We start from the raw sequence: 22,355 nt of genomic DNA, 5'->3' as shown, positions 1-22,355 counted from the left end.
GTTATCTCGCCAGTGGTTGAGCACCAGAACCCGACTATACTCGGGTTTACATTGTTTTTTCTTTTATTAGATTTTTATATTCTATACAGTCTCATGGACCTTGTGTATCATTGGGACTCATTCTGAGACCTCGAGATTGCAATGCCGGTCGAATCCTGCTAGGTGGCAGTATCGCCTACCCTTTGAAACCTTATTTCACACTGTGTGTTACATTTTATATGGTCCGGGCGGAGAAATGGGACCCGGGCAAGTGAAATGCTTCATTCGAGCCACTTGGAACGCGTCCAGCACACTTGATGCATAGTTTGTCCCATTTCATGTCAGGGACCCAATGGACACCAATACTGGAAATCGCAATCAGACTATTGGAATATTCATTTTGGAATACCTCCTAGCAAAGGTAAGGACTATATGACGTCAATCCTACTTTGATCCTACAATGATTTCACATCGATTGCAACGATCATATGTCACGTACTCTAAAACGTATGCCATTGCTGACGATCAGAGCATCACAGAACGACCCCCCCCCCCCCTTTGATGCCTTCATGATGAAACATGATACCTATTATATACCATTGATTTGGAAATAGTATCGTGTCCAGGCGAGCAACGCGAACGACTTTCGCAAAATGCACATAGCGCTCCATAACTCAGCTTCCAGGAATTAGCCAGGATCACTCTGAAACTATACAATATTCACCACAGGATAACACCCGAACGTGTACATGATTTTTTACATGTTGGACGAGCGATAGTGACTGTCAAATGAGCCATAGTATTGTCTCCATAGCTATAATATAGAATATAGATATAGCTCTGCAAGCAAGGTGAAACACAGTGAAAATTACCATCTTTTTAAGCGTGGCCACAGGCAGGGGATTAAGCGTGGTGCTGAAAGTGTTAAAAGTCAAAACTTTGTATAAATCAGAAAGGTTTAGTAGTACATTCTATCACTCATTGATCTAATGAGTTAAACATAAATATATATATATATATATATACCAGTGAGTTAGAAGAGGTGCCTTTAAACTTGGTGAATTAGGAGTCAGAGTAGTAGAGCCAAGATGAAGACCGATTATGTTAATAATAATAATAATAATAATAATAATAATAATAATAATAATAATAATAATAATAATAATAATATAATAAACTTTAATACTAGAGAACATATCTTCTGTTCCCTTGTTATTTCTGTCCTCAACCCTTTCACTACCACACTACAGAAGGTTAAACCGTTCACTAACCGTCTGTAGTGTGGTAGTGAAAGGGGTCATTTTAGAGCAATTCTCTTTGATGGTTAACGAGTAGGGTGCACGCGTGTAACGTGCATCCCTTCGCACACCCCTGTGCCAAATCAAATGTCATGTCACGTCAGCTTTATGGGGATGGGGCCGCAAAGAAATTCTAGGAAATATATGTAAATGGTCAAGATCAAGAGGAATATCTGACGAAGATAATGTCAGATGTATAGAGACAGAGGAATGCAAGACAATGCTCATATTCAGATCACAGGTCTGTATTTTGAGGTGCACATTATTTGCCTCTATTGCAAATCAATGAACCAGCTTTGAACCTAGAGAACACTATTGGGGTCTAAAATATTTTCTGCATTTTATTGTGATGTAATCAAGGCCGACTTAGCGTACAGGACGGTCCTACAAGTTGGCAACTATGAGAAGTAGGCCATTCAGGAGTAGGTTGGGGAGGTTGCGTAAACGCACAGTATGCCCACTACTTCAGACTAGACTACAACACTGGTCACACTAGAAGCTAGTACAGTATGTAGCATCCCAGCCTCCTACTGTATCTAACCTCAGGCGGTGGTGGTGGTGGTTGCAGGTGGAGCTGCGGTCGTACCTGAGTGAACCGGAGCTGCCTGGGATGGGCCGTACCAGCACCGGGTACGAAGTGAACTACCAGACTCTCCCTGGGACAGGTACTGACACGGCAAGATGAGCAGTATTACTATATTATGTCACAGGGAATGCAGAAAGAGAAGGATGGCCTGTGGGTGAATATTTATCATAGAGTTCTAGTTCTCCATGATTGTCTCCACAATTATGCTGCATAAGCTCTGTGCAATATTTAAAGGAACACGCCAATGAATTGCGCTTACTGTCTTCTCCAGAGTCAGACAAGTAGACACCAATTCCCACTCTGTGTGTTCAGTAGGAAGCTATCCGGCTGCAAGCTAGCCTAGCTTAGCACAAATGAATGGATGTGGATACGGACCACTAGCCTAGCTTAAAACTGGATAGCTCTCTACTAAACGCACAGAGTGGAAATTGGTATCTGACTCTGGAGAAGACGGTAAGCACATTTCCCATAATGTTGGCGTGTTCCTTTAAGCCCACTTGTCTGTGTGTGTAGCTATTGTATAACTTGGTGACAAAATGTGTTCCCGCAACATATGTATTGCCTCCATCTATATCATTGTATATGTCTCAGGTCTGTCAGGCTCTTCATCTCTTCTGAACCAGTCCATCTCCTACGTCCCCCTGAGGAGGGGCCCAGGGGCGCCAGCCGCCAGGGTAAGTCGGTGCACAAGTACAGCTGGGTCCTAAAAACCACCTTCCAATCCCAAATAAAAGAAAATGGGGGAATCGCTGTTGACTTGGTGTGCGTTTTCTCCATCACTCCACACCATGCCCCATCTCATTCTCCAACCATCTGTTTTAACTCTCTTCTCACTCTCCGTATTCATCTCCGTTTCTGTCCCCATCCTCCTATATTCCCTCCTCCTGTGCACGTTTTTTCCCCCCAGGAGAGACCCAAGAGTGCCTTGGAGCGCCTGTCCTCGCCCCCGGAGATCCAGCAGGTGCCGGCCGGGGGCAGTCTGCCGCGGGGCCGCATGAGTGCCGAGGAGCAGCTGGAGCGCATGAAGCGCCACCAGAGGGCGCTGGTGCGCGAGCGCAAGAGGAACCTCAGCCAGGGCGATCGCTGCTGCTCCACGACCTCCGGCTCTACCCACGCCACCCAGCGCTCCTCCTCCTCCTCTCGGCTCCCTTCCGCCTCCGACCCGGCGACCTCCGTACGTTACCCCCAACCCGCGCGCAGCAGCAGCCGCCACAGGGACCACGAGCACCACCGCTGCTGCTACGCCACCCCCCAGCCCCCCACCACTTAACAAGTTAGCCAGGACGCTAACAAGCTAACACTCTCTTTAACCAATGGTAGTTGACGTTAGCCAAGAGCACTAACAAGTTCAGGGGCAGGACTGGCTTTGTCTGGCTATCTAGCTAGCTTGGCTAACACTCTAGGCTGGGCTCGCAAAGACTATATGGGAGCTAATTAGGGGCACGAGAGGCCACTTTGAGGAGTAGGGCAAAGGCTGGCTAGTTTTAGACTGGGACAAAGTCGCTCCCTATTGTTTTTAAACGGTGCAGGGTTGAAATTGAACCCTTCTACTACTGCCACTGGTGGTACCTCACTGACACACTTCTGAATGTAGATCATTAAGAGAAGGAGGGAATCCGAGGCATCAGTCTGCCTTCCCCTTTTTCTCCCTCTTCATTACCAGAGAAGGAAGAGAGAGAAGCCCTTTTATGTACATTTACTCTCCTTGTACATGTACATTTTTATTTATTTACTGAGGGATATTTTAAGTATACATTTGTAAAGTTCAAATTTTGTAGAGATTTGGTATATACTATATATATATATATATAGCATATAGGAGACTGGGGGGAAATGTGTATAATGTTTTCAGATTGAACAATAACGAGAGAAATGAAGGAGGTGGGCAATGTTAGCGGCACAAATCATGATCACACCTCCCCACTCTTTTCAGATTAAATCTAAGTGCCTTGTTTTGCTGATGGCTCCTTATTATTCCATTGCCTTTTGTCACAAACTCTCCTCCGAAACCACCTTTCTGTCAATCACAGTTTGTTCACGGCATGCGTTGGTACCACAGAATCAGATCAACATCGGCCAATAGCGAAGCTTTGAGGTTGCTCTTAACGTGCCCAATGAAAACATGGTGTGGGGGACATGCTGGTATGATCATTAAAATGACGTGACGTAATTTTGACTGGATCGGTATTAATCATGACTATTCTCTTAACACTCAGTCCTAACCAGATTGCTGTGAGATCTATGTGTAACCAAACTACATTTCCCATCAACCCTTGTGTTCTAATTCCCTCTAACAGTGAGCAATACGTACTTCATCAACTCCTGCTATAAACTGCCTTCCGACATTTCTTTTTTTTTTCTCTCCGCACTTATAACCATAATGGCCAGAGTCTATTCTATATACCTTTCATTTTCTCCCAATCCATAACTACATCAGCAGTTTACGCTATTTTATATTTAACATCCGCATTATCACAGCCTTTTCTTGTATCCACCGCAAGAACATTTGTATTTTGACTGTGGTTATTAATACTTACACTGCCACACTTAAGCTAGGGAGAGAGGGAGTACTCGTATCTGAGTATTTAGAAGTGGCCTATAAATGCTGCTTTACACATCACACATGGGACAGGATGCGGTTAAGCAACATGGCCGAAACACACTACTTAAGAATAAACATAAGGAAAAAGGAGTGGACAATGTTTTCACTTGAGAGCATGGCACCTGCACAGTACATAATGATTTATCACCTTCGTGTTAAAAAGATTGACCACCAGATTGTTAAAGAAAGGTGTTACTGCATGTGGCGGACCTCAAGTTCTCACTTTCCATGAGACAACTGTCCACGCTCAGATAAAAAAATTGATTTCAACTGCTTTTCTGCCATATTGCTTTCGCTCTTCCACACCTTTAACAGATCAGTAAGAGTACGAAAACTAGGCAGAAGGATGTCAAATAGATTTGGTGGTTGGGATTACAGTAGTTGAAGCATTAATAGAACTAAATTGCTATCCATCACCTAATTATGTGTAATTGAGAAGCAACGCACAATTCCTTATTTTTTTTTGCGCCTGTTTCTTTTCAATCATGTAGAGATTTGCACTTGACAATAAAAAGAGTTCTTGCTTCTGAATCTTCTCTGGCTGTGTTTTTCCCACTGCGCCAGGGTGTTGATGAATATGTATTATGCACGTTTGTATCTCTTCCCCTTTGTGATTCTCCTGCCTGTCCCATCAGGCTCAATAAGGCATGGGATGCACTCTCTCCTAAAGCATGGAATCAACCAATAAGATCGTACCACAGTCCACATGCACTGTGGAGTGGTAAGGATGCATGCATGGCTTAATTTCTCTTTGGAGGATCCCTCAGAAGTACACTATCAAACACATACACTTAAATACATTCAGAGAATAATGTGACGAATAAAGTTGTATGTGTTTGTGTGTGTCTTGAGATGGGTGCGCTTCTGAACTCTATACTAATCAGCTCAATCCTAGTCTCTGGTTTCCTCGTGTCTTCAACTGATACTAAACAATCACATCCCTGCAAGTCCCTGGATAGGCTCCTAGTTCTAATTAACCCTGGTTCCAATCCAAATGTAACGGAATATTCAAAATGTTGAGATCTGAACCATTCATTTAGGTGTTTGTCTCCCCCTACTGGTGGCAAAACTCAGTGCAGGGGTGGCATTTTATACAATCACTCAACCGGATAACTGAAATGATAATTCCAGTTTTTTGTTTTCAAACTTGACTTATATATATATCTGGTGTCATACCAAATTATTCTGACCAGAGTTATTTATTCCAGGCGTTAAAAGTAAACTGCAGCTCCAATTCAATCCAATGAGGCAACCGTGCAGCCGATTATTTTTTTTACCAAAAACACAAAAGATATCCTTTCAGTTGGTTCAGTGTGTGAAAAGACATTGATTGTTGCAGAGGACATAGATGTCCTTTCAGAGTCGTTTCAGAGTTTGAAAATACATTGATTGTTGCAGAGGACAATAGATGTCCTTTCAGAGTCGTTTCAGAGTGTGAAAAGACATTGGGTCTCATTCTCCAATATTTTCCAAAGACTTCTCTTATGGCAACCATCTTGGAACCGACTGAGACAGAATCGACAACAAGTTCACTCTGATTCCCCAACGCGTGGGGAAGATGTCTTAAGTGGCTCAAACGATCACAGCTGTGATGCCGGCGTTGAGGAATGTCACCATTCTGAAACGTGAATGCGCGTCCCCGTCCAGGGCGCCTGTATCAGTTCCGCAACCGTTCCTATTTCCGGGGTAGGCCTGATTGGCCCCGACAGGCACGTGACCCGCCGCGGCCACGCCCCGCGGCAGCCCCAGGACGCGGCAACGAGGCTGCTGTGGTTCACCGCCGCTTTCCGCCTTCAACGCCGCCCGCAGCAGCAAATTTGCGCGAGCGCAGGATTATTTCAGTGTGTATCATGCAATCATTTATCATTTAACATTTGAAAGGCATACATTGTTGTATGAAATAAAATAGTATAGAGACATATGTACAGCGTTCGATGCAGAATAGAAGTAACTGAGTTACCATACAATACGCTATAGTGCAAAGCAGAAATGGGATGAGGTACAATTTACAGTAAGGTGTACGCGTTGCAGTGCAAATGCTTCTTACTGTTGCGCTCCAGAGACCGTTACTGTACCATACAATACGCTATAGTGCAATGCACGTTAAAAAAAAAGATATTTTTTTTTTAAGGGAATCGAACTTGTGACAAACGGACCATAGGATCCACAGCCAAGCAGCGTTACCAATAGACCTGTCTCAAACCCTGCCCCTTTTCTTGATCCTCCAATCACAGCTGTCGCTTCACAGCTTGACAGCTGTGATTGGAGGATCAAGAAAAGAGGGCAGGGTTTTGAGACAGGTCCATTGAGCTAGTTGTCAATTTGGAAAAAAGGGGGGATTACTGCTACATAATGCTGCCGCGACGGAGCTCCGCCGCGACAATATTATTAAACAGCGGCTCTGTCATTGAAGTGGGAAAAGTGAGCCGTATTGTATATTAGTACATTGCATAGTATATTGTATAGCGTATGGTAACTCTGCGGCGTTGAAGGCGGAAAGCGGCGGTGAACCACAGCAGCCTCGTTGCCGCGTCCTGGGGCTGCCGCGGGGCGTGGCCGCGGCGGGTCACGTGCCTGTCGGGGCCAATCAGGCCTACCCCGGAAATAGGAACGGTTGCGGAACTGATACAGGCGTCCAGCCTATTTGCAGCCAAACCACGCCTCCAAAGCTCCTTATAAGGCAGCCAATAGGGCAGTGTGCAAATGAAATCGCAAAAAGTCAATAGTTAGACACACCTGTCCAGCTCATTAGAATGCAACTGATGATGCAGCCGTGTGAAAATGGTGGCCTATATGCGGAAGCGCTTTGCGACCGATCAAAATGAGATTAGATTTATGTATTGTCATCATATATAATACAGCTCGTGGTGCACCTGCCGCAGCGCGCACACACACACGCGCGCGGAGTACTGTATAGCCTACGTGCGTAATGAATGAACGCAGTATAGGCTTATATTATTCTAATGACTTGTTTTATTAGGAGATATAGATACTGTGCTGCCCGTAGTACAGTCCACCATCCAGTTCGCTTATGGTACGCCCGACTCTGGCGGCCTTAATATGTGTACTGTACTTACTGTACATATAGGGCAGAGCATATATATAGTATCTACTAAATCCTAATGAAACAAGTAATTAGAATAATATAAGCCTACTGTTCATTCATTAGGCTATACTGTGTGCGTGTGTGTGGCACACACAACAAGACTTATGGAATATTAATTCAGTCTATTTCCACGCGATTAGCTTTAGTTCTTATTTATTTATTTGCAGTGTTGGTGTAGTAGGCTACATAGTGTATTTCAATATCTGTTTTATTGATTAATGATATATTTGAAGGAATGCAGGTTATAGCTATATCAAACAAATGTCTGTCCCATTGTACCAATCAATGGGATATATTGCATGTTGGCTATAACCTGCATTCTTTCAAATGTATAATTAATCAATAAAACATAATTATGTAACAAATAAGAAATACAAATTCCACAGAAGGCATTAAATAATAATAATTTATTTCAATCATTTCACAATAATTGTGTTTGAATATCTGAGTAATTAAAGTAATTATACATTTGTCCAAAATAGCTGGTTCAGATATGGTTAATCCAGCTGCCCTGTGATCAGATGAATCCATATTATTTATTTTTCCGACATCAAATGCGTAATCTATCGTACAAATATTGTCATATTTATTGAAATTATGATTAATTAATTAATTCCAAGGAGGCCTGTAGGGTTGACATGAAGGAATCACTATGATTCCTCCCAAATACAGCCATTAAGAACACGGAGCACACAGTCTGTCAAGTTAGTGTGCTCCTCAGCACTCCTAAATCCTGCTCTCAGCCACGGCCCAATCCAATCTCTCTACCGGCCCTAATATGTCTCAAATCAGCCTGAGATCAAATTGTCGTAAATCCGTTGGAGAATGAGACCCATTGATTGTTGTAGAGGACACCATCGGACTGAGCTGCGGCCAAAAGCACTGCGGTCGACTCAAGTGAGATATTGGTCGGAATCGATGGTATGAAGCTAGATGGAAAAAGAGGGTCTATATTGAAAATTACCAGAATGATATTTTGAATATCATAAAACAACTTTTGTTCATGATTGGTCGATGCAATGTAACCTAACATTTAAAGGAACACAACATTTTGGGAAATTTGCCATCTCCCCCAGAGTCAGACAAGAGGATATCGGTTTAATCTCTGCATGTCCAGTAGCCCCAGAGAGAGGTCCGTTGTATGCTAGCCTAGCTTAGCACAAGGACTGGAAGCAGTAGGGAGCAGCTAGCCTAGCTTAGCACAGGGGCTGGAAGCAGTAGGGAGCAGCTAGCCTAGCTTAGCACAGGGACTGGAAGCAGTAGGGAGCAGCTAGCCTAGCTTAGCACAGGGGCTGGAAGCAGTAGGGAGCAGCTAGCCTAGCTTAGCACAAGGACTGGAAGCAGTAGGGAGCAGCTAGCCTAGCTTAGCACAGGGACTGGAGGCAGTAGGGAGCAGCTAGCCTAGCTTAGCACAGGGACTGGAAGCAGTAGGGAGCAGCTAGCCTAGCTTAGCACAGGGACTGGAAGCAGTAGGGAGCAGCTAGCCTAGCTTAGCACAGGGACTGGAAGCAGTAGGGAGCAGCTAGCCTAGCTTAGCACAAGGACTGGAAGCTGTAGGGAGCAGCTAGCCTAGCTTAGCACAGGGACTGGAAGCAGTAGGGAGCAGCTAGCCTAGCTTAGCACAGGGACTGGAAGCAGTAGGGAGCAGCTAGCCTAGCTTAGCACAAGGACTGGAAGCAGTAGGGAGCAGCTAGCCTAGCTTAGCACAGGGACTGGAAGCAGTAGGGAGCAGCTAGCCTAGCTTAGCACAGGGACTGGAAGCTGTAGGGAGCAGCTAGCCTAGCTTAGCACAGGGACTGGAAGCAGTAGGGAGCAGCTAGCTTAGCTTAGCACATGGACTGGAAGCAGTAGGGAGCAGCTAGCCTAGCTTAGCACATGGACTGGAAGCAGTAGGGAGCAGCTAGCCTAGCTTAGCACAGGGACTGGAAGCAGTAGGGAGCAGCTAGCCTAGCTTAGCACAGGGACTGGAAGCAGTAGGGAGCAGCTAGCCTAGCTTAGCACAAGGACTGGAAGCAGTAGGGAGCAGCTAGCCTAGCTTAGCACAGGGACTGGAAGCAGTAGGGAGCAGCTAGCCTAGCTTAGCACAGGGACTGGAAGCAGTAGGGAGCAGCTAGCCTAGCTTAGCACAAGGACTGGAGGCAGTAGGGAGCAGCTAGCCTAGCTTAGCACATGGACTGGAAGCAGTAGGGAGCAGCTAGCCTAGCTTAGCACAGGGACTGGAAGCAGTAGGGACCAGCTAGCCTAGCTTAGCACATGGACTGGAGGCAGTAGGGAGCAGCTAGCCTAGCTTAGCACATGGACTGGAGGCAGTAGGGAGCAGCTAGCCTAGCTTAGCACATGGACTGGAAGCAGTAGGGAGCAGCTAGCCTAGCTTAGCACAGGGACTGGAAGCAGTAGGGACCAGCTAGCCTAGCTTAGCACATGGACTGGAGGCAGTAGGGAGCAGCTAGCCTAGCTTAGCACATGGACTGGAGGCAGTAGGGAGCAGCTAGCCTAGCTTAGCACAAGGACTGGAAGCAGTAGGGAGCAGCTAGCCTAGCTTAGCACAGGGACTGGAGGCAGTAGGGAGCAGCTAGCCTAGCTTAGCACAAGGACTGGAAGCAGTAGGGAGCAGCTAGCCTAGCTTAGCACAGGGACTGGAGGCAGTAGGGAGCAGCTAGCCTAGCTTAGCACAGGGACTGGAGGCAGTAGGGAGCAGCTAGCCTAGCTTAGCACATGGACTGGAAGCAGTAGGGAGCAGCTAGCCTAGCTTAGCACAGGGACTGGAAGCAGTAGGGAGCAGCTAGCCTAGCTTAGCACAGGGACTGGAAGCAGTAGGGAGCAGCTAGCTTAGCTTAGCACAGGGGCTGGAAGCAGTAGGGAGCAGCTAGCCTAGCTTAGCACAGGGACTGGAAGCAGTAGGGAGCAGCTAGCCTAGTTTAGCACATGGACTGGAAGCAGTAGGGAGCAGCTAGCCTAGCTTAGCACAGGGACTGGAGGCAGTAGGGAGCAGCTAGCCTAGCTTAGCACATGGACTGGAAGCAGTAGGGAGCAGCTAGCCTAGCTTAGCACAGGGACTGGAAGCAGTAGGGAGCAGCTAGCCTAGCTTAGCACAGGGACTGGAAGCTGTAGGGAGCAGTAGCCTAGATCTGTCACAAGTGAAGAAATACAACTTCCAACAACTCAAACTGATAGAGATTAAATTGATATCAATTCCCCTGACTCTGGGGAAGAGCTCCTTTAAATCTATTCTGAAGATTGAAATCCAAAACACGTACAGTAACTGTATAGAGACCTTTTCAGTAGAATTCTGTTGCTAGGGGAACATCTTGGGGCCCAAGTGTATTTCCTGGCAGCTATTGTATTAGCTATCATTGCAACAGGAAATAAACGTGGGCCCATTTAGAAGGTTTATGTTGTCAAGTTAGAAGATGTCTCTAATCCTGCCTCTCTTGGAACACTCCCACCCGGCCCCCTACACAGGAGGACAGGAGCCCCAAGGTGGAGGAGCGACTCAGGGCGGAGGGCCAGAGCCACGAGGGCCGGGCCCAGGTGAAGGAGACGGCGGGGGGCCAATCAGACAAGTGGCTGACGGTGGTGGCCACGCCCCTGAGGGAGGCGGACCTGGAGCCTCTGGACTATGACCTGGACATCAGCCGGGAGGTACAGTAGCAACTGACCTGCGTCACTTTTAAATCCATTCATATGTCTGTCTGTCCCCATTCATATGTCTGTCTGTCCCCATTCATATGTCTGTCTGTCCCTAAGTCTGTCCCCCATATGTCTGTCTGTCTGTCCCGGGGAGCATGTCTATGTTCCCCGGGTCCTATGTTCCCCGGTAGCGATAGATAGTCAGACCACCAGCCCTGAGTCCAAACTCTAACCTTAACTAACTTCGAAAGAGGGCCTAAGCTGAACCAGTTCGAAACAAGGCGGACATTAATAATTAATAAAATAATAAAAATGTTCAATCAATCGGGGAACATAGGACCCGGGGAACATAGGGATGACCCCGCTATTTGCAGTAGTCTGAGAACGTTTCTTAACCATGATTTTGGTGTTTATCGATATGATTATGAATGGTGATCAGACAGACAGATAGATAGATGACCCTGTCTTAACCCGCGCAGCTGGCCAAACCCAAGAAGGTCCCCATCCCAGAGCGCTATGTGGAGTCCGACCCCGAGGAGCCTCCGAGTCCTGAGGAGATGGAGGAGCGCTGTCGAAGGGCCGAGCGCATCAGAAACCTCCTGGCCAAATCCAGGTGAGGCATCACTCCCTCTGGTGGACGGTATTAGTCACAGCAACGTCCCATCATTACCGTTAGGTTATGACTATAACCAAGTTCTGTTAGTTAGGGGCAACGCTTGGCATCACCTTCTGCACTATCTCGCGTACGTGCACGCGTACTGAATAAATTCCACAAATGTACCTCTAATACCAGTATTAGTCTGACCACACCCCTCATCAGCTTACCTTCATAAGCAGGTGTGTGGTCACCTGCTCTCCTCCTTCCCAAGCTTTCACCACAAGGTGAGGTCAAGGGCTGCAGCGGCCGTCTGATGCCAAGCGTCGCCCCTAACTAACAGAACTTGGTTATAGTCATAACCTAACGTTCTGTATCGTTAAGGGGCTCAGCTTGGCATCACCTTCTGCACAAGGGAGGCCAAGCGGAGCCGCTGGCTGACAAATACACCCCGCTGACAGCCCCCCACAACCATCAGAACAGGGAGGGCCGAGCCCCCCCGACCCCCCCTAATGGCGGGTAGCCCCCCTATTAGGGGCTTCACGGGAAGGCGACGGACCCGACCATGCGAAGAGGCACTCAAGCAACTCAACACACAGGGTGAGCAGACCGTGGCTTGACCCCACGACTACACACACGCACAACCCGCATGCCACCCGGGAACGAACGGAGGAACAACCTCGTTACTGCCCCCAGAATCACGGGGTCAAGAGCAAACCCAACCCCGTGGCAAGGCCGTAGCAGCGGAGCGCGAAGGAAGACCCAGATCCACCAAGGACCGGGCTCCCTGGAATGGGGGCCCGGAGAAGTCCATGATGCCAGCATCAAGACCCCACCAGGGGGGCACCTAGTGACCCCGCCCCCCACATCGCCAGCGTATCCGGACAAGGGGCCCCTCAGCCGAGCGGGCCCTGTCCTCCCCAACAGCACACCGCCTGGAACACAAGCCCTGCAACAGGCAGACAGCACGGTTAAACACACAAGAGGTAACCAACGGAAGCAGGCAGCGCACCGGGGAAAGACCAGGCAACAGGCTGTCAACCCAAGCCTGGAAAAACTGCGGACGAGGCAGGCGCCAGAAAGGACAGCTGAACAGCCGTCCCGGCGGAAGGGGCGTATGCTGGCGTTGTCGCATAACCAAGCTTTCAAACAGCACGTCAGAAGTGGGATCCGTAGACCACTCGACCCCTGACAGCTGCCCACAGAAAAGCCCATACGATCGGCAGACGTCATGAACGTGCAGGGGCACCCTCAACCGGAGAACCGGGAGTTGACACTGCAGCAACACACCAGAGAACCAACCACCCAGGCATCACCCCATGCAATGGTTGGTCCCATAACCCCTCAGGAAAGAACCCCGAAACACACCTGCGGCACCGCCGCAGCCCGCGTTCCGGTTCCCAACAGGGCTATCCCGGGCCTACGGGTCAACGAGCAACACCCCGGACCGGGCCCGGTGATACGGGGAGCACAGGATCCCAAAGGAGGTTAACCCCACCCAACAGGCTCCTCAGCGCCAAAACGCAAGAGAAGAGCGTAATATGGAAGACCAGCCCCAGCACCCCGCACTCGGTATTCCCAGGAGGTCACCCAACCAAGTACCAACCAAGACCAACCCGTACAGCGGCCGAGATCCGACGAGATCGGACACGTACAGGTCGGCACGGCCGTAAGCCATTACGACAGTGCAGAATACAACGCACCCAACAAGGGTCCCATAACGCTCAACCCTGTGACACCCGGATCGACCTAGCATTTTTCCCCCTGAAAAAACCCCAAGTCCCTCAGGGTACCAGAACAGCAGATCTGCATCCCCAGCGGACAACGGGTGCACTGATCTGGACCAGCGCGACCAGAACCAGTCCCGTGCCCTAATCACGCCGACCTGCCAACCCCAGGAGAAGGGGCAGATATGCGCGTTTGATCCCAACATAAAAAAGAAGGCGCCACCCAGACGTGTCGGTATGAACCGCATCCGGCGGCCCACCCCTAGGGCGTGAGACCCTTCCCCATATGTCCAGACCCATTCCGTCATCATCCCCTGACATGAACGGGAACCCATCGACAACACACAGGATGTCGGAAGAGGAAAAAAAAACCCATCCCAATTGCTCCATAAAAACGCTGTTTTACCAAAGCAAACGAGGCGCGCCAGTCAGCAACGGCCCAAAGCACATCCTGAGCCAGCACTATGTGTGCGTTCTGACATACCCACATCAACAATAGGCCGTTTAGACCACCATATTGAATCCCCAAGACGCCCAGGGAACGACAAGAGGGGCGAGATGCAATCAACTCCATGAATGAATGAATGAAAATATTTACCCAACAGACTGCAGTACAGGAATACATACAAAAAGATAAGGGGAGGCAGACCTGAGAAAGACGTTAGTCTTGTTTCCATCAGGGACCCTCATTTCATATCCATCAAGACACATTCAACTCTTTATAAAATAAAGAAAAGGCATCACCCGTATGACCCAACTGCACAGCTGGGAGTAAAAACCCTGTTTTTCACATGATTTTAATCCAGTCACTCCTTTTAATCAGAGTGTAAGACCAGACTCCCCCAGAAAACACCTTCCCACATGAGACCACGGTCAAGAAAAAGATATGTAAACTGTGAGACACGTGACCAACAGACTCAAGTTTGACACATAAACGGGCGCAGCAGGCTGTAAGTCCTGCACCCAACCTCGACATCTTTACGACACCAGCTCATGGAAGGCGTCGCCATAGCAACAACGCTACAACGGGCGGGGAAACCCACCGGATCCTGTCATAACAGGAGTCGGTAGAATACCCCTTCCCCGCCCCCCACCCCCCCCCCCCTGTCAAGCACTGGCTTGGCCCTGACTGGCTCAGCAGAAAAGATCAACAAATCCTCTAAACCAATCAAGTGGGAAAAAGGAGGGGTTTATTCGACACCCCCTCCCGAAAACACACCTTTTATCCCTACACACAGAAAACAACCGTAGCCATCTTGAAAACCTCCGGTAGAACAAAGCATAGCATAAGCTAATACAATGCCTGCTACCCACAAAGTGTAAAAAAGGGTTTACAACAAAACACAAGTCGCCTGTGCGTGAATCCCATACCCGTTGCCTATGTCATACATAGGAAGAACACTGAACGAGAGTAATGGCTAGGCCATGAAAAATGTGCGTACGAGCATTACTGCAACTAACAACACAGCGTTGTGAAAACACATATACTTAGTTAAAGCAATGGAATAACACCAGTTCTAATTGCATGTGGAGCATCAAGCTAATAGAACCTATTACCGAGTGTAAGTTGCAGACCTTGCTTAAAACCCGTAACACAACACAACTCACCCCCCAACGTAACAGGGTAGATTCATATATACACAACCCCACCATATGATTTGTATGAAGAAACACACAGTTTGTTCGGCCAAACACAGTCCCCCTTATATCGGGGAACTTTTTTTATTAATTAAAAAAAATTTAAGGCACAAAATCACAGAGGGGCCGGGGAGGGTGTAGGGGAGGGGACACAAAGGGGAAAAAGTCACTCCTAACGGCGTCTGCCACCTCGCGCCGCTCGAGTCTTGCCACCCCGGGGAGCCCCGGAGGGACGATAGGTTACAGTCTGCTGGACACGACGTTCCCTACCGTCTCCTCCGGTCTGGGATGGGCCGGCGGTGGCCGAAGCGCCGTTTCGTCCCCTGGCCCTCTTGGCAGGGCCAGCAGCGGCGGTGGAGGTAGTGGTAGCGGCGACGGAGACAGCTCGACGTCGCGGAAGCCTTCTGCCCCCACCGGCAAGGACGGGAGGCGGAAAATGGGGTTGAAGGACGGATCTCTCCTCTGCCATTTCTCTGCATGTTGAGGTCATCAATTGCAGGGCCTTCCCGAACAGGCCAGCGTCGGAGAGGGCGGCCGTCAGAAGAGGGGCTCTCTTCTTCTCTGGCACACGGGCCTGCTCCAGCCAAAGGTGACGCTGGCCCAGGGTGGCCAGGGCGCGCACTTTCCCCATGGCTATGGCCAGCACCTGGGAAAGGTGCAGAACAGCTCCCGCAGCCTGGGTGATCTGATCGCATTTTACCTCGTTCAGATCCGTGCCGCCCGTCATTATCCCCGATACAAATCTAGCCAGGTGGGCGATGTTAGACGCCGCAGCCAGCGACTGTGTACCAGCAATGAATGACTGGTCACCCCAATAAGCCAATCGCCTAGCCGACTTCCCCTGGAGGACCGGCTTGCATAGGGGTTCCCACACCATATCCGGACAGAGGAGCGCGGCCATCGGATTGTCAAGCCGAGGTACGCCCTCCCCCATACCTTTGACTAACCCCGACACCCGCGTAACTGGTACGTAGGCGGGAGTTAGTCCCATGATGTTGGACACCGCCTGACCCCGACGAACATAGGCCCCCATCGATGGGAAAAATGGGTAGACAACGTCCACCCCTCTCACTGGGGGACGCTGCCAGGGATGGCCTATGAGGTCATCAGGGACAGGTGCAGGCAATGGCAGCGGCAGCGGCACACCGTTTGCGGTGGCGGCTACCGCCATGAGCTCGGGAAACAAGGCCCGCAGTTCCCCCTGCGAACCCTCCTCCACCGACCCCGCATCCCTCGCATACAGCAGGCTGCGACTGGTCAAGGAGCCACAATCCGATGCGGCTGACAGTAGGGCATCCTGCTGATGAGGCCAAGGTGGTTCCTCGACATCCTCAAACAAGGCGCCCCATGGAGCCATTTCTCCCCCCTCTGGGGTCTCCGGAGGAGGGATACTCTCCTCCACGGGACCATCATACAAGAACCCGTCCGCCTCCTCCATGAAGTCTTCAGTTTCCATCAGAAATCCAGAGTCGGACGCGTCCTCGCTGGTCTCCAGCAATTCCCCAAACCCAGGCCGTTCGCGTCTGCACGCCACCATCTTGCGACGCGAGCGAGCAGACGCAAAAAGTTTTCGTCGCAAATCCTCCGGCTCCAAGACAATCCCCCGTTCATCAACGGGCGATTCCCCAGAACCAGAGGAACCAGAGTCGAGATCAGGCCATCGCCGGAGCGACGGCACCGAACCCTCGGCTCGTCGGTGAGGAAAACTATCCACCGGCAGTCTCCCGGGCTGGGTCGGCAACCACGAGAGTGGCAACAGCCCAGCACCGAGGCGCACGACGGAGGCGGGAATGGAGAACCGGTGGTGAAGAGTAGGTCTAGCGGGTCTACTCTCCGCGGAATACATTATGACCCAAACCTTTTCTTATACAACAAGTGAGAGAAGAAAAGGTTAAGCACAATGTAAACCAGTCACAACTCTTTTCAACTAACAACACGTCAAGTGGGGTACTACCGAGGCACTTTCCTTGTGGTGAAAGCGAGAAGGAGGAGAGCAAGTGACCACACACCTGCTTATGAAGGTAAGCTGATGAGGGGTGTGGTCAGACTAATACTGGTATTAGAGGTACATTTGTGGAATTTATTCAGTACGTGTGCACGTACGCGAGATAGTGCAGAAGGTGATGCCAAGCTGAGCCCCTTAACGATACAGAACTGACCTCATGGCCATTTTGGTTGAGAAACGACCAGGTGTTCATACTGTAATCAAATACCGTTATGGCAATTTATGCTAGTTGTTCCGTTACAATCACCTGTCGTATGGCAACCAAGATGCCTGTGATGTAATACTATGAATTGCACCTGTCTAGAACCACTGTCGATGTCAATGTGTGTTATAACTACTTGTAAGGATGAGTTTGCTTCTGCCTGTGTGTTGCTTATCAATAGTGAATGATTCACCAGGTTATATTCCTCTGTGTGTGTGTGTGTGTGTGTGTGTGTGCGTGTGCGTGTGTGTGTGTGCGCGCGCTAATATCAGTGTTCAGAACATCCATCCTTCGTCGTCGTTGGGGGTGACGGTGCCGCTGGACTTCAGTGAACTAGACTCTGCGCTGCAGCAGCAGGAGAGGATCATGAGTGTGTCTCACGCCCTGGCCACAGAGGCCTCCCGCAAGAGCAAGCTGGTCGCAGGTTAGAGCCCCGGCATGCACACAGACATACATACAAACACGCACACAGACATAGATACAAACACACGCACACAGACATACATACAAACACGCACACAGACATAGATACAAACACGCACACAGACATACATACAAACACGCACACAGACATACATACAAACACGCACACAGACATAGATACAAACACACGCACACAGACATACATACAAACACACACACAGACATAGATACAAACACACACACACAGACATAGATACAAACACGCACACAGACATAGATACAAACACGCACACAGACATACATACAAACACGCACACAGACATAGATACAAACACACACACAGACATAGATACAAACACGCACACAGACATAGATACAAACACACACACACAGACATACATACAAACACGCACACAGACATAGATACAAACACGCACACAGACATACATACAAACACACACACAGACATAGATACAAACACGCACACAAACATAGATACAAACACGCACACAGACATACATACAAACACGCACACAGACATAGATACAAACACGCACACAGACATACATACAAACGCACACACAGACATAGATACAAACACACACACACAGACATAGATACAAACACGCACACACAGACATAGATACAAACACACACACACAGACATAGATACAAACACGCACACAGACATAGATACAAACACGCACACACAGACATAGATACAAACACACACACACAGACATACATACAAACACGCACACACAGACATAGATACAAACACACACACACAGACATAGATACAAACACACACACACAGACATACATACATACAAACACGCACACAGACATAGATACAAACACACACAGACAAACACACATGCATACATACAGACAAACATACACAGACAAACACACAAACACACATACAGACAGATACAAACACACACACACAGACATACATACAAACACACACAGACAAACACACAAACACACATACAGACATAGATACATACAAACACACGCATACATACAGACATACATACAAACACACACGCATACATACAGACATACATACAAACACACACGCATACATACAGACATACATACAAACACACACGCATACAGACTAGGGCTGACCCCGACTTGTCGAATAGTCGACTAATCGATCGAAAGGAGCCATAGTCGACTGCCAACCTCTTAGTCGAATTCAAAAAAAATATATATATATATTATAATATAAAAAAAATGTATCATTCTTTCCAAAAGCAAAGAGGCCTAGAAGCATGGCTAACACTAATGGCGCGATATACCAGCGAGGCTAACTGCCTAAGAAAATGGGCACAGAGGCACTGAAAGAGGATTTCACCCGTCTAATGAACACACTAGACTACACAAATATCAAGATGTATCCATCAGTGGACCAATTGCATGCTTTCGCAGAGGACAAGGAGCCTTCAGTCGACTCCTTCAGACATGAACACTTTCTGCGGCAACAACGAGTTTACTCATTATTGGCCGCCAGCGGTTGAGCGCCAACGACTCGTTATTTGGTCCGTTTTTCTTTTTTTCGATTTTAATATTCTATTCAATGTCACAGACCTGTATGTTGCCGTTAAAAGGCATACTGGGACCCGAGGGTGCAGTACCGGCCAGATCCTGTCAGGTGGCAGTATCGAGAGTGCAGTAAACCCTGTTCCAGACCCTGTGTTACACTCAAATCCCTCCGGGCGCTAAATTTAGACGGAGCCGAGTAGATCGCTTCATCCGACCACTTCGAAACGCATCTGCTACACTCGATCCATAATTTGTGCCAAATTATGTCCGGGACCAGATGGACACCAATACTGGAAATCGCGATCAGACAATTGGAATTTTCTTTTTGGAATACCCCCTTTGGTCGGGGTATTCCAAAAAGAAAATTCCAATTATATAGAATATAGATATAGCTCTACAAACAAGGTGACGCACTCCTATCTTTAAAGCGTGGCATAGCTAGAACGGGACCTGGCTAATCCCTGGCGCTGAATGAGTTAAGCACCCCCCACAGCCCAAATGGAATGATAAAAAAATATATATATATTATTTATACTTTTTTCAGATACATACAAACACGCACACAGACATACATACACACACGCACACAGACATACATACAAACACACACAGACAGGCATACTGTACATACATACACACACAGTCATACAAACACACACACACATTCTCTTTCCTTTATAAATGCAGCCCCTGAAATATAGGAAACCCCTGTGTACTCGCGTAGTAGCCTACTGTTGTACAATAGATTACACACATAGTAATCTTACATAACCTTACTGGTGCAAAGTATGATTATACAGTATTATTTGAGGGGGATAGCTTATAATGTAAATAGTGGAAGAGACTTGATCGCTACACCTGGTAACCACGTGATTTGATATTGTCCCTGGTGTGCAGGGAGTCGGTGGCTGGAGAGACGGTGAACATAATGTTAAAGGTATAGCCTACATCTATACCCTGTGTAGCATGGGGTACTACATCTATACCCTGTGTAGCATGGGGTACTACATCTCTACCCTGTGTAGCATGGGGTACTACATCTCTACCCTGTGTAGCATGGGGTACTACATCTATACCCTGGGTAGCATGGGGTACTACATCTCTACCCTGTGTAGCATGGGGTACTACATCTCTACCCTGGGTAGCATGGGGTACTACATCTCTACCCTGTGTAGCATGGGGTACTACATCTCTACCCTGGGTAGCATGGGGTACTACATCTCTACCCTGGGTAGCATGGGGTACTACATCTCTACCCTGTGTAGCATGGGGTACTACATCTCTACCCTGGGTAGCATGGGGTACTACATCTCTACCCTGTGTAGCATGGGGTACTACATCTCTACCCTGTGTAGCATGGGGTACTACATCTCTACCCTGTGTAGCATGGGGTACTACATCTCTACCCTGTGTAGCATGGGGTACTACATCTCTACCCTGGGTAGCATGGGGTACTACATCTCTACCCTGTGTAGCATGGGGTACTACATCTCTACCCTGGGTAGCATGGGGTACTACATCTCTACCCTGTGTAGCATGGGGTACTACATCTCTACCCTGGGTAGCATGGGGTACTTATAGTGTCATCTCTATTAGCTGCTTGTTGTGGTTGGTAAGTGTATGGATAGGGGTTCCGAAAATGTTTCTCAAAATCCTCTATCTTGAGCCACTGTCCTCAGAATCTGTCTGTGCACAGCCCTGCTTGTGGTGCCCTGCTTGTGGTGGCCTGCTTGTGGTGGTCTGGATGTAGTGGCCTGCTTGTGGTGGTCTGGATGTAGTGGTCTGGCTGTGGTGGCCTGCTTGTGGTGGTCTGGATGTAGTGGCCTGCTTGTGGTGGTCTGGATGTAGTGGTCTGGCTGTGGTGGCCTGCTTGTGGTGGTCTGGATGTAGTGGTCTGGCTGTGGTGGCCTGCTTGTGGTGGTCTGGCTGTGGTGGTCTGGTTGTGGTGGTCTGACTGGAGCTTCAGGTGTCCTTTCTGCTCTCATCATGTTGCTGTGACTGACCGCTACTTTGGTAAAGTGTGGTGGTTCTCTGTGCGCAATTGGTGTTTTTTGTGTGAACATCCATGTTTCTTTTCTATGTAAAGTTGGGAGACATTACAGCAGTTGTATTGGGTTAATACAATCATACTGTGTCTTGTATGGCTGGGTTACTTGGGAATGTGTTACTAATAGGTAAATGCATGAATTGCGTGACTAAAAAGTGATGTCCGAATTTAGATTTTCATGAATATGTTTTTGTTTCCTTTTTTCAGCCAAAGCTACGTCTGAACACTGAGCAGGAGGGATCACCTCGACACACATCATGTTCCTGTGTAACAAGATGCTTTTTGATGGACGGGAGAAGAAGTCAATTGTTTTTCACCAAATACTGATGGAGATGTATTTGTAAGGAAGCCCTTTTTGTAAAGAACAACATACAAATGTTTGTGAAAAAGAAAAAGTATTTAACTCAGTGTTGGAATTGTGTTTAAAATCAAGTTTCCCTGCTTTTGCACTTAAGTGGCACGTTGTGTAATTTAGAACACTAGTGACTAGCTTTTACTTACAATCGCTGTGTTTTGCAGTGTGGTCTTTATTTTCATGAGTGAAACAAGAGTGATGGAATAAAAGCCAAAGGTAATATTTTAAGTCAATTATGTATTTATTATAATATTTTCAGAAAGATTGTATATTTTTTGTAGCACTACCTTCCAATGCTTTCATTGTCCTCAGTCAATCAACCAACACAAATGTATTGTGCATAATACAAATACTTCAAACACAAAGAAACAATATTGTGTTACTTATTGACAATAAAGGCTTTAACAAATGGTCTGATTCCATTCAGCGATTGTTTTGTTCACACTGAGATGTAAACTACCATACAGTAAATCCCTATTTGATGTTTTATTATAATTTTTTTAAGAAGTGCAGCTGCATGGGTATACGCATGCTCAAAACGGTTGTCTTCACAAGAATGGATACTGTAACTGAGGGGTACAATTCCCTGACTGTATTGATAAGTATGG

At 47.9% G+C, this 22,355-nt stretch overlaps 1 protein-coding gene across 1 annotated transcript in view; it reads left to right on the top strand.

Annotated features, from left to right (window-relative positions):
* LOC311245466 (pleckstrin homology domain-containing family A member 7-like) overlaps nt 1-22,101 on the top strand; it is a gene marked incomplete at its 5' end in the record, with an annotated part of 157,694 nt that extends 135,593 nt beyond the window's left edge. The window contains 8 exons of the mRNA XM_084335309.1: nt 1,846-1,942; nt 2,455-2,537; nt 2,771-3,037; nt 11,034-11,213; nt 11,681-11,814; nt 17,641-17,792; nt 20,243-20,282; nt 21,600-22,101. Of these exons, the coding sequence (XP_084191435.1) occupies nt 1,846-1,942; nt 2,455-2,537; nt 2,771-3,037; nt 11,034-11,213; nt 11,681-11,814; nt 17,641-17,792; nt 20,243-20,268 (939 nt within the window). The 3' untranslated portion in view covers nt 20,269-20,282; nt 21,600-22,101. The remainder of the gene's footprint in view (nt 1-1,845; nt 1,943-2,454; nt 2,538-2,770; nt 3,038-11,033; nt 11,214-11,680; nt 11,815-17,640; nt 17,793-20,242; nt 20,283-21,599) is intronic.
* Between the last annotated feature and the right edge of the window lie 254 nt (nt 22,102-22,355).

The sequence above is a fragment of the Notolepis coatsorum genome (assembly GCF_963971535.1).
Source record: "Notolepis coatsorum genome assembly, chromosome: 18".
NCBI classification, from domain to species: domain Eukaryota; kingdom Metazoa; phylum Chordata; class Actinopteri; order Aulopiformes; family Paralepididae; genus Notolepis; species Notolepis coatsorum.
This window is presented reverse-complemented; position numbering and strand designations above follow the sequence as displayed.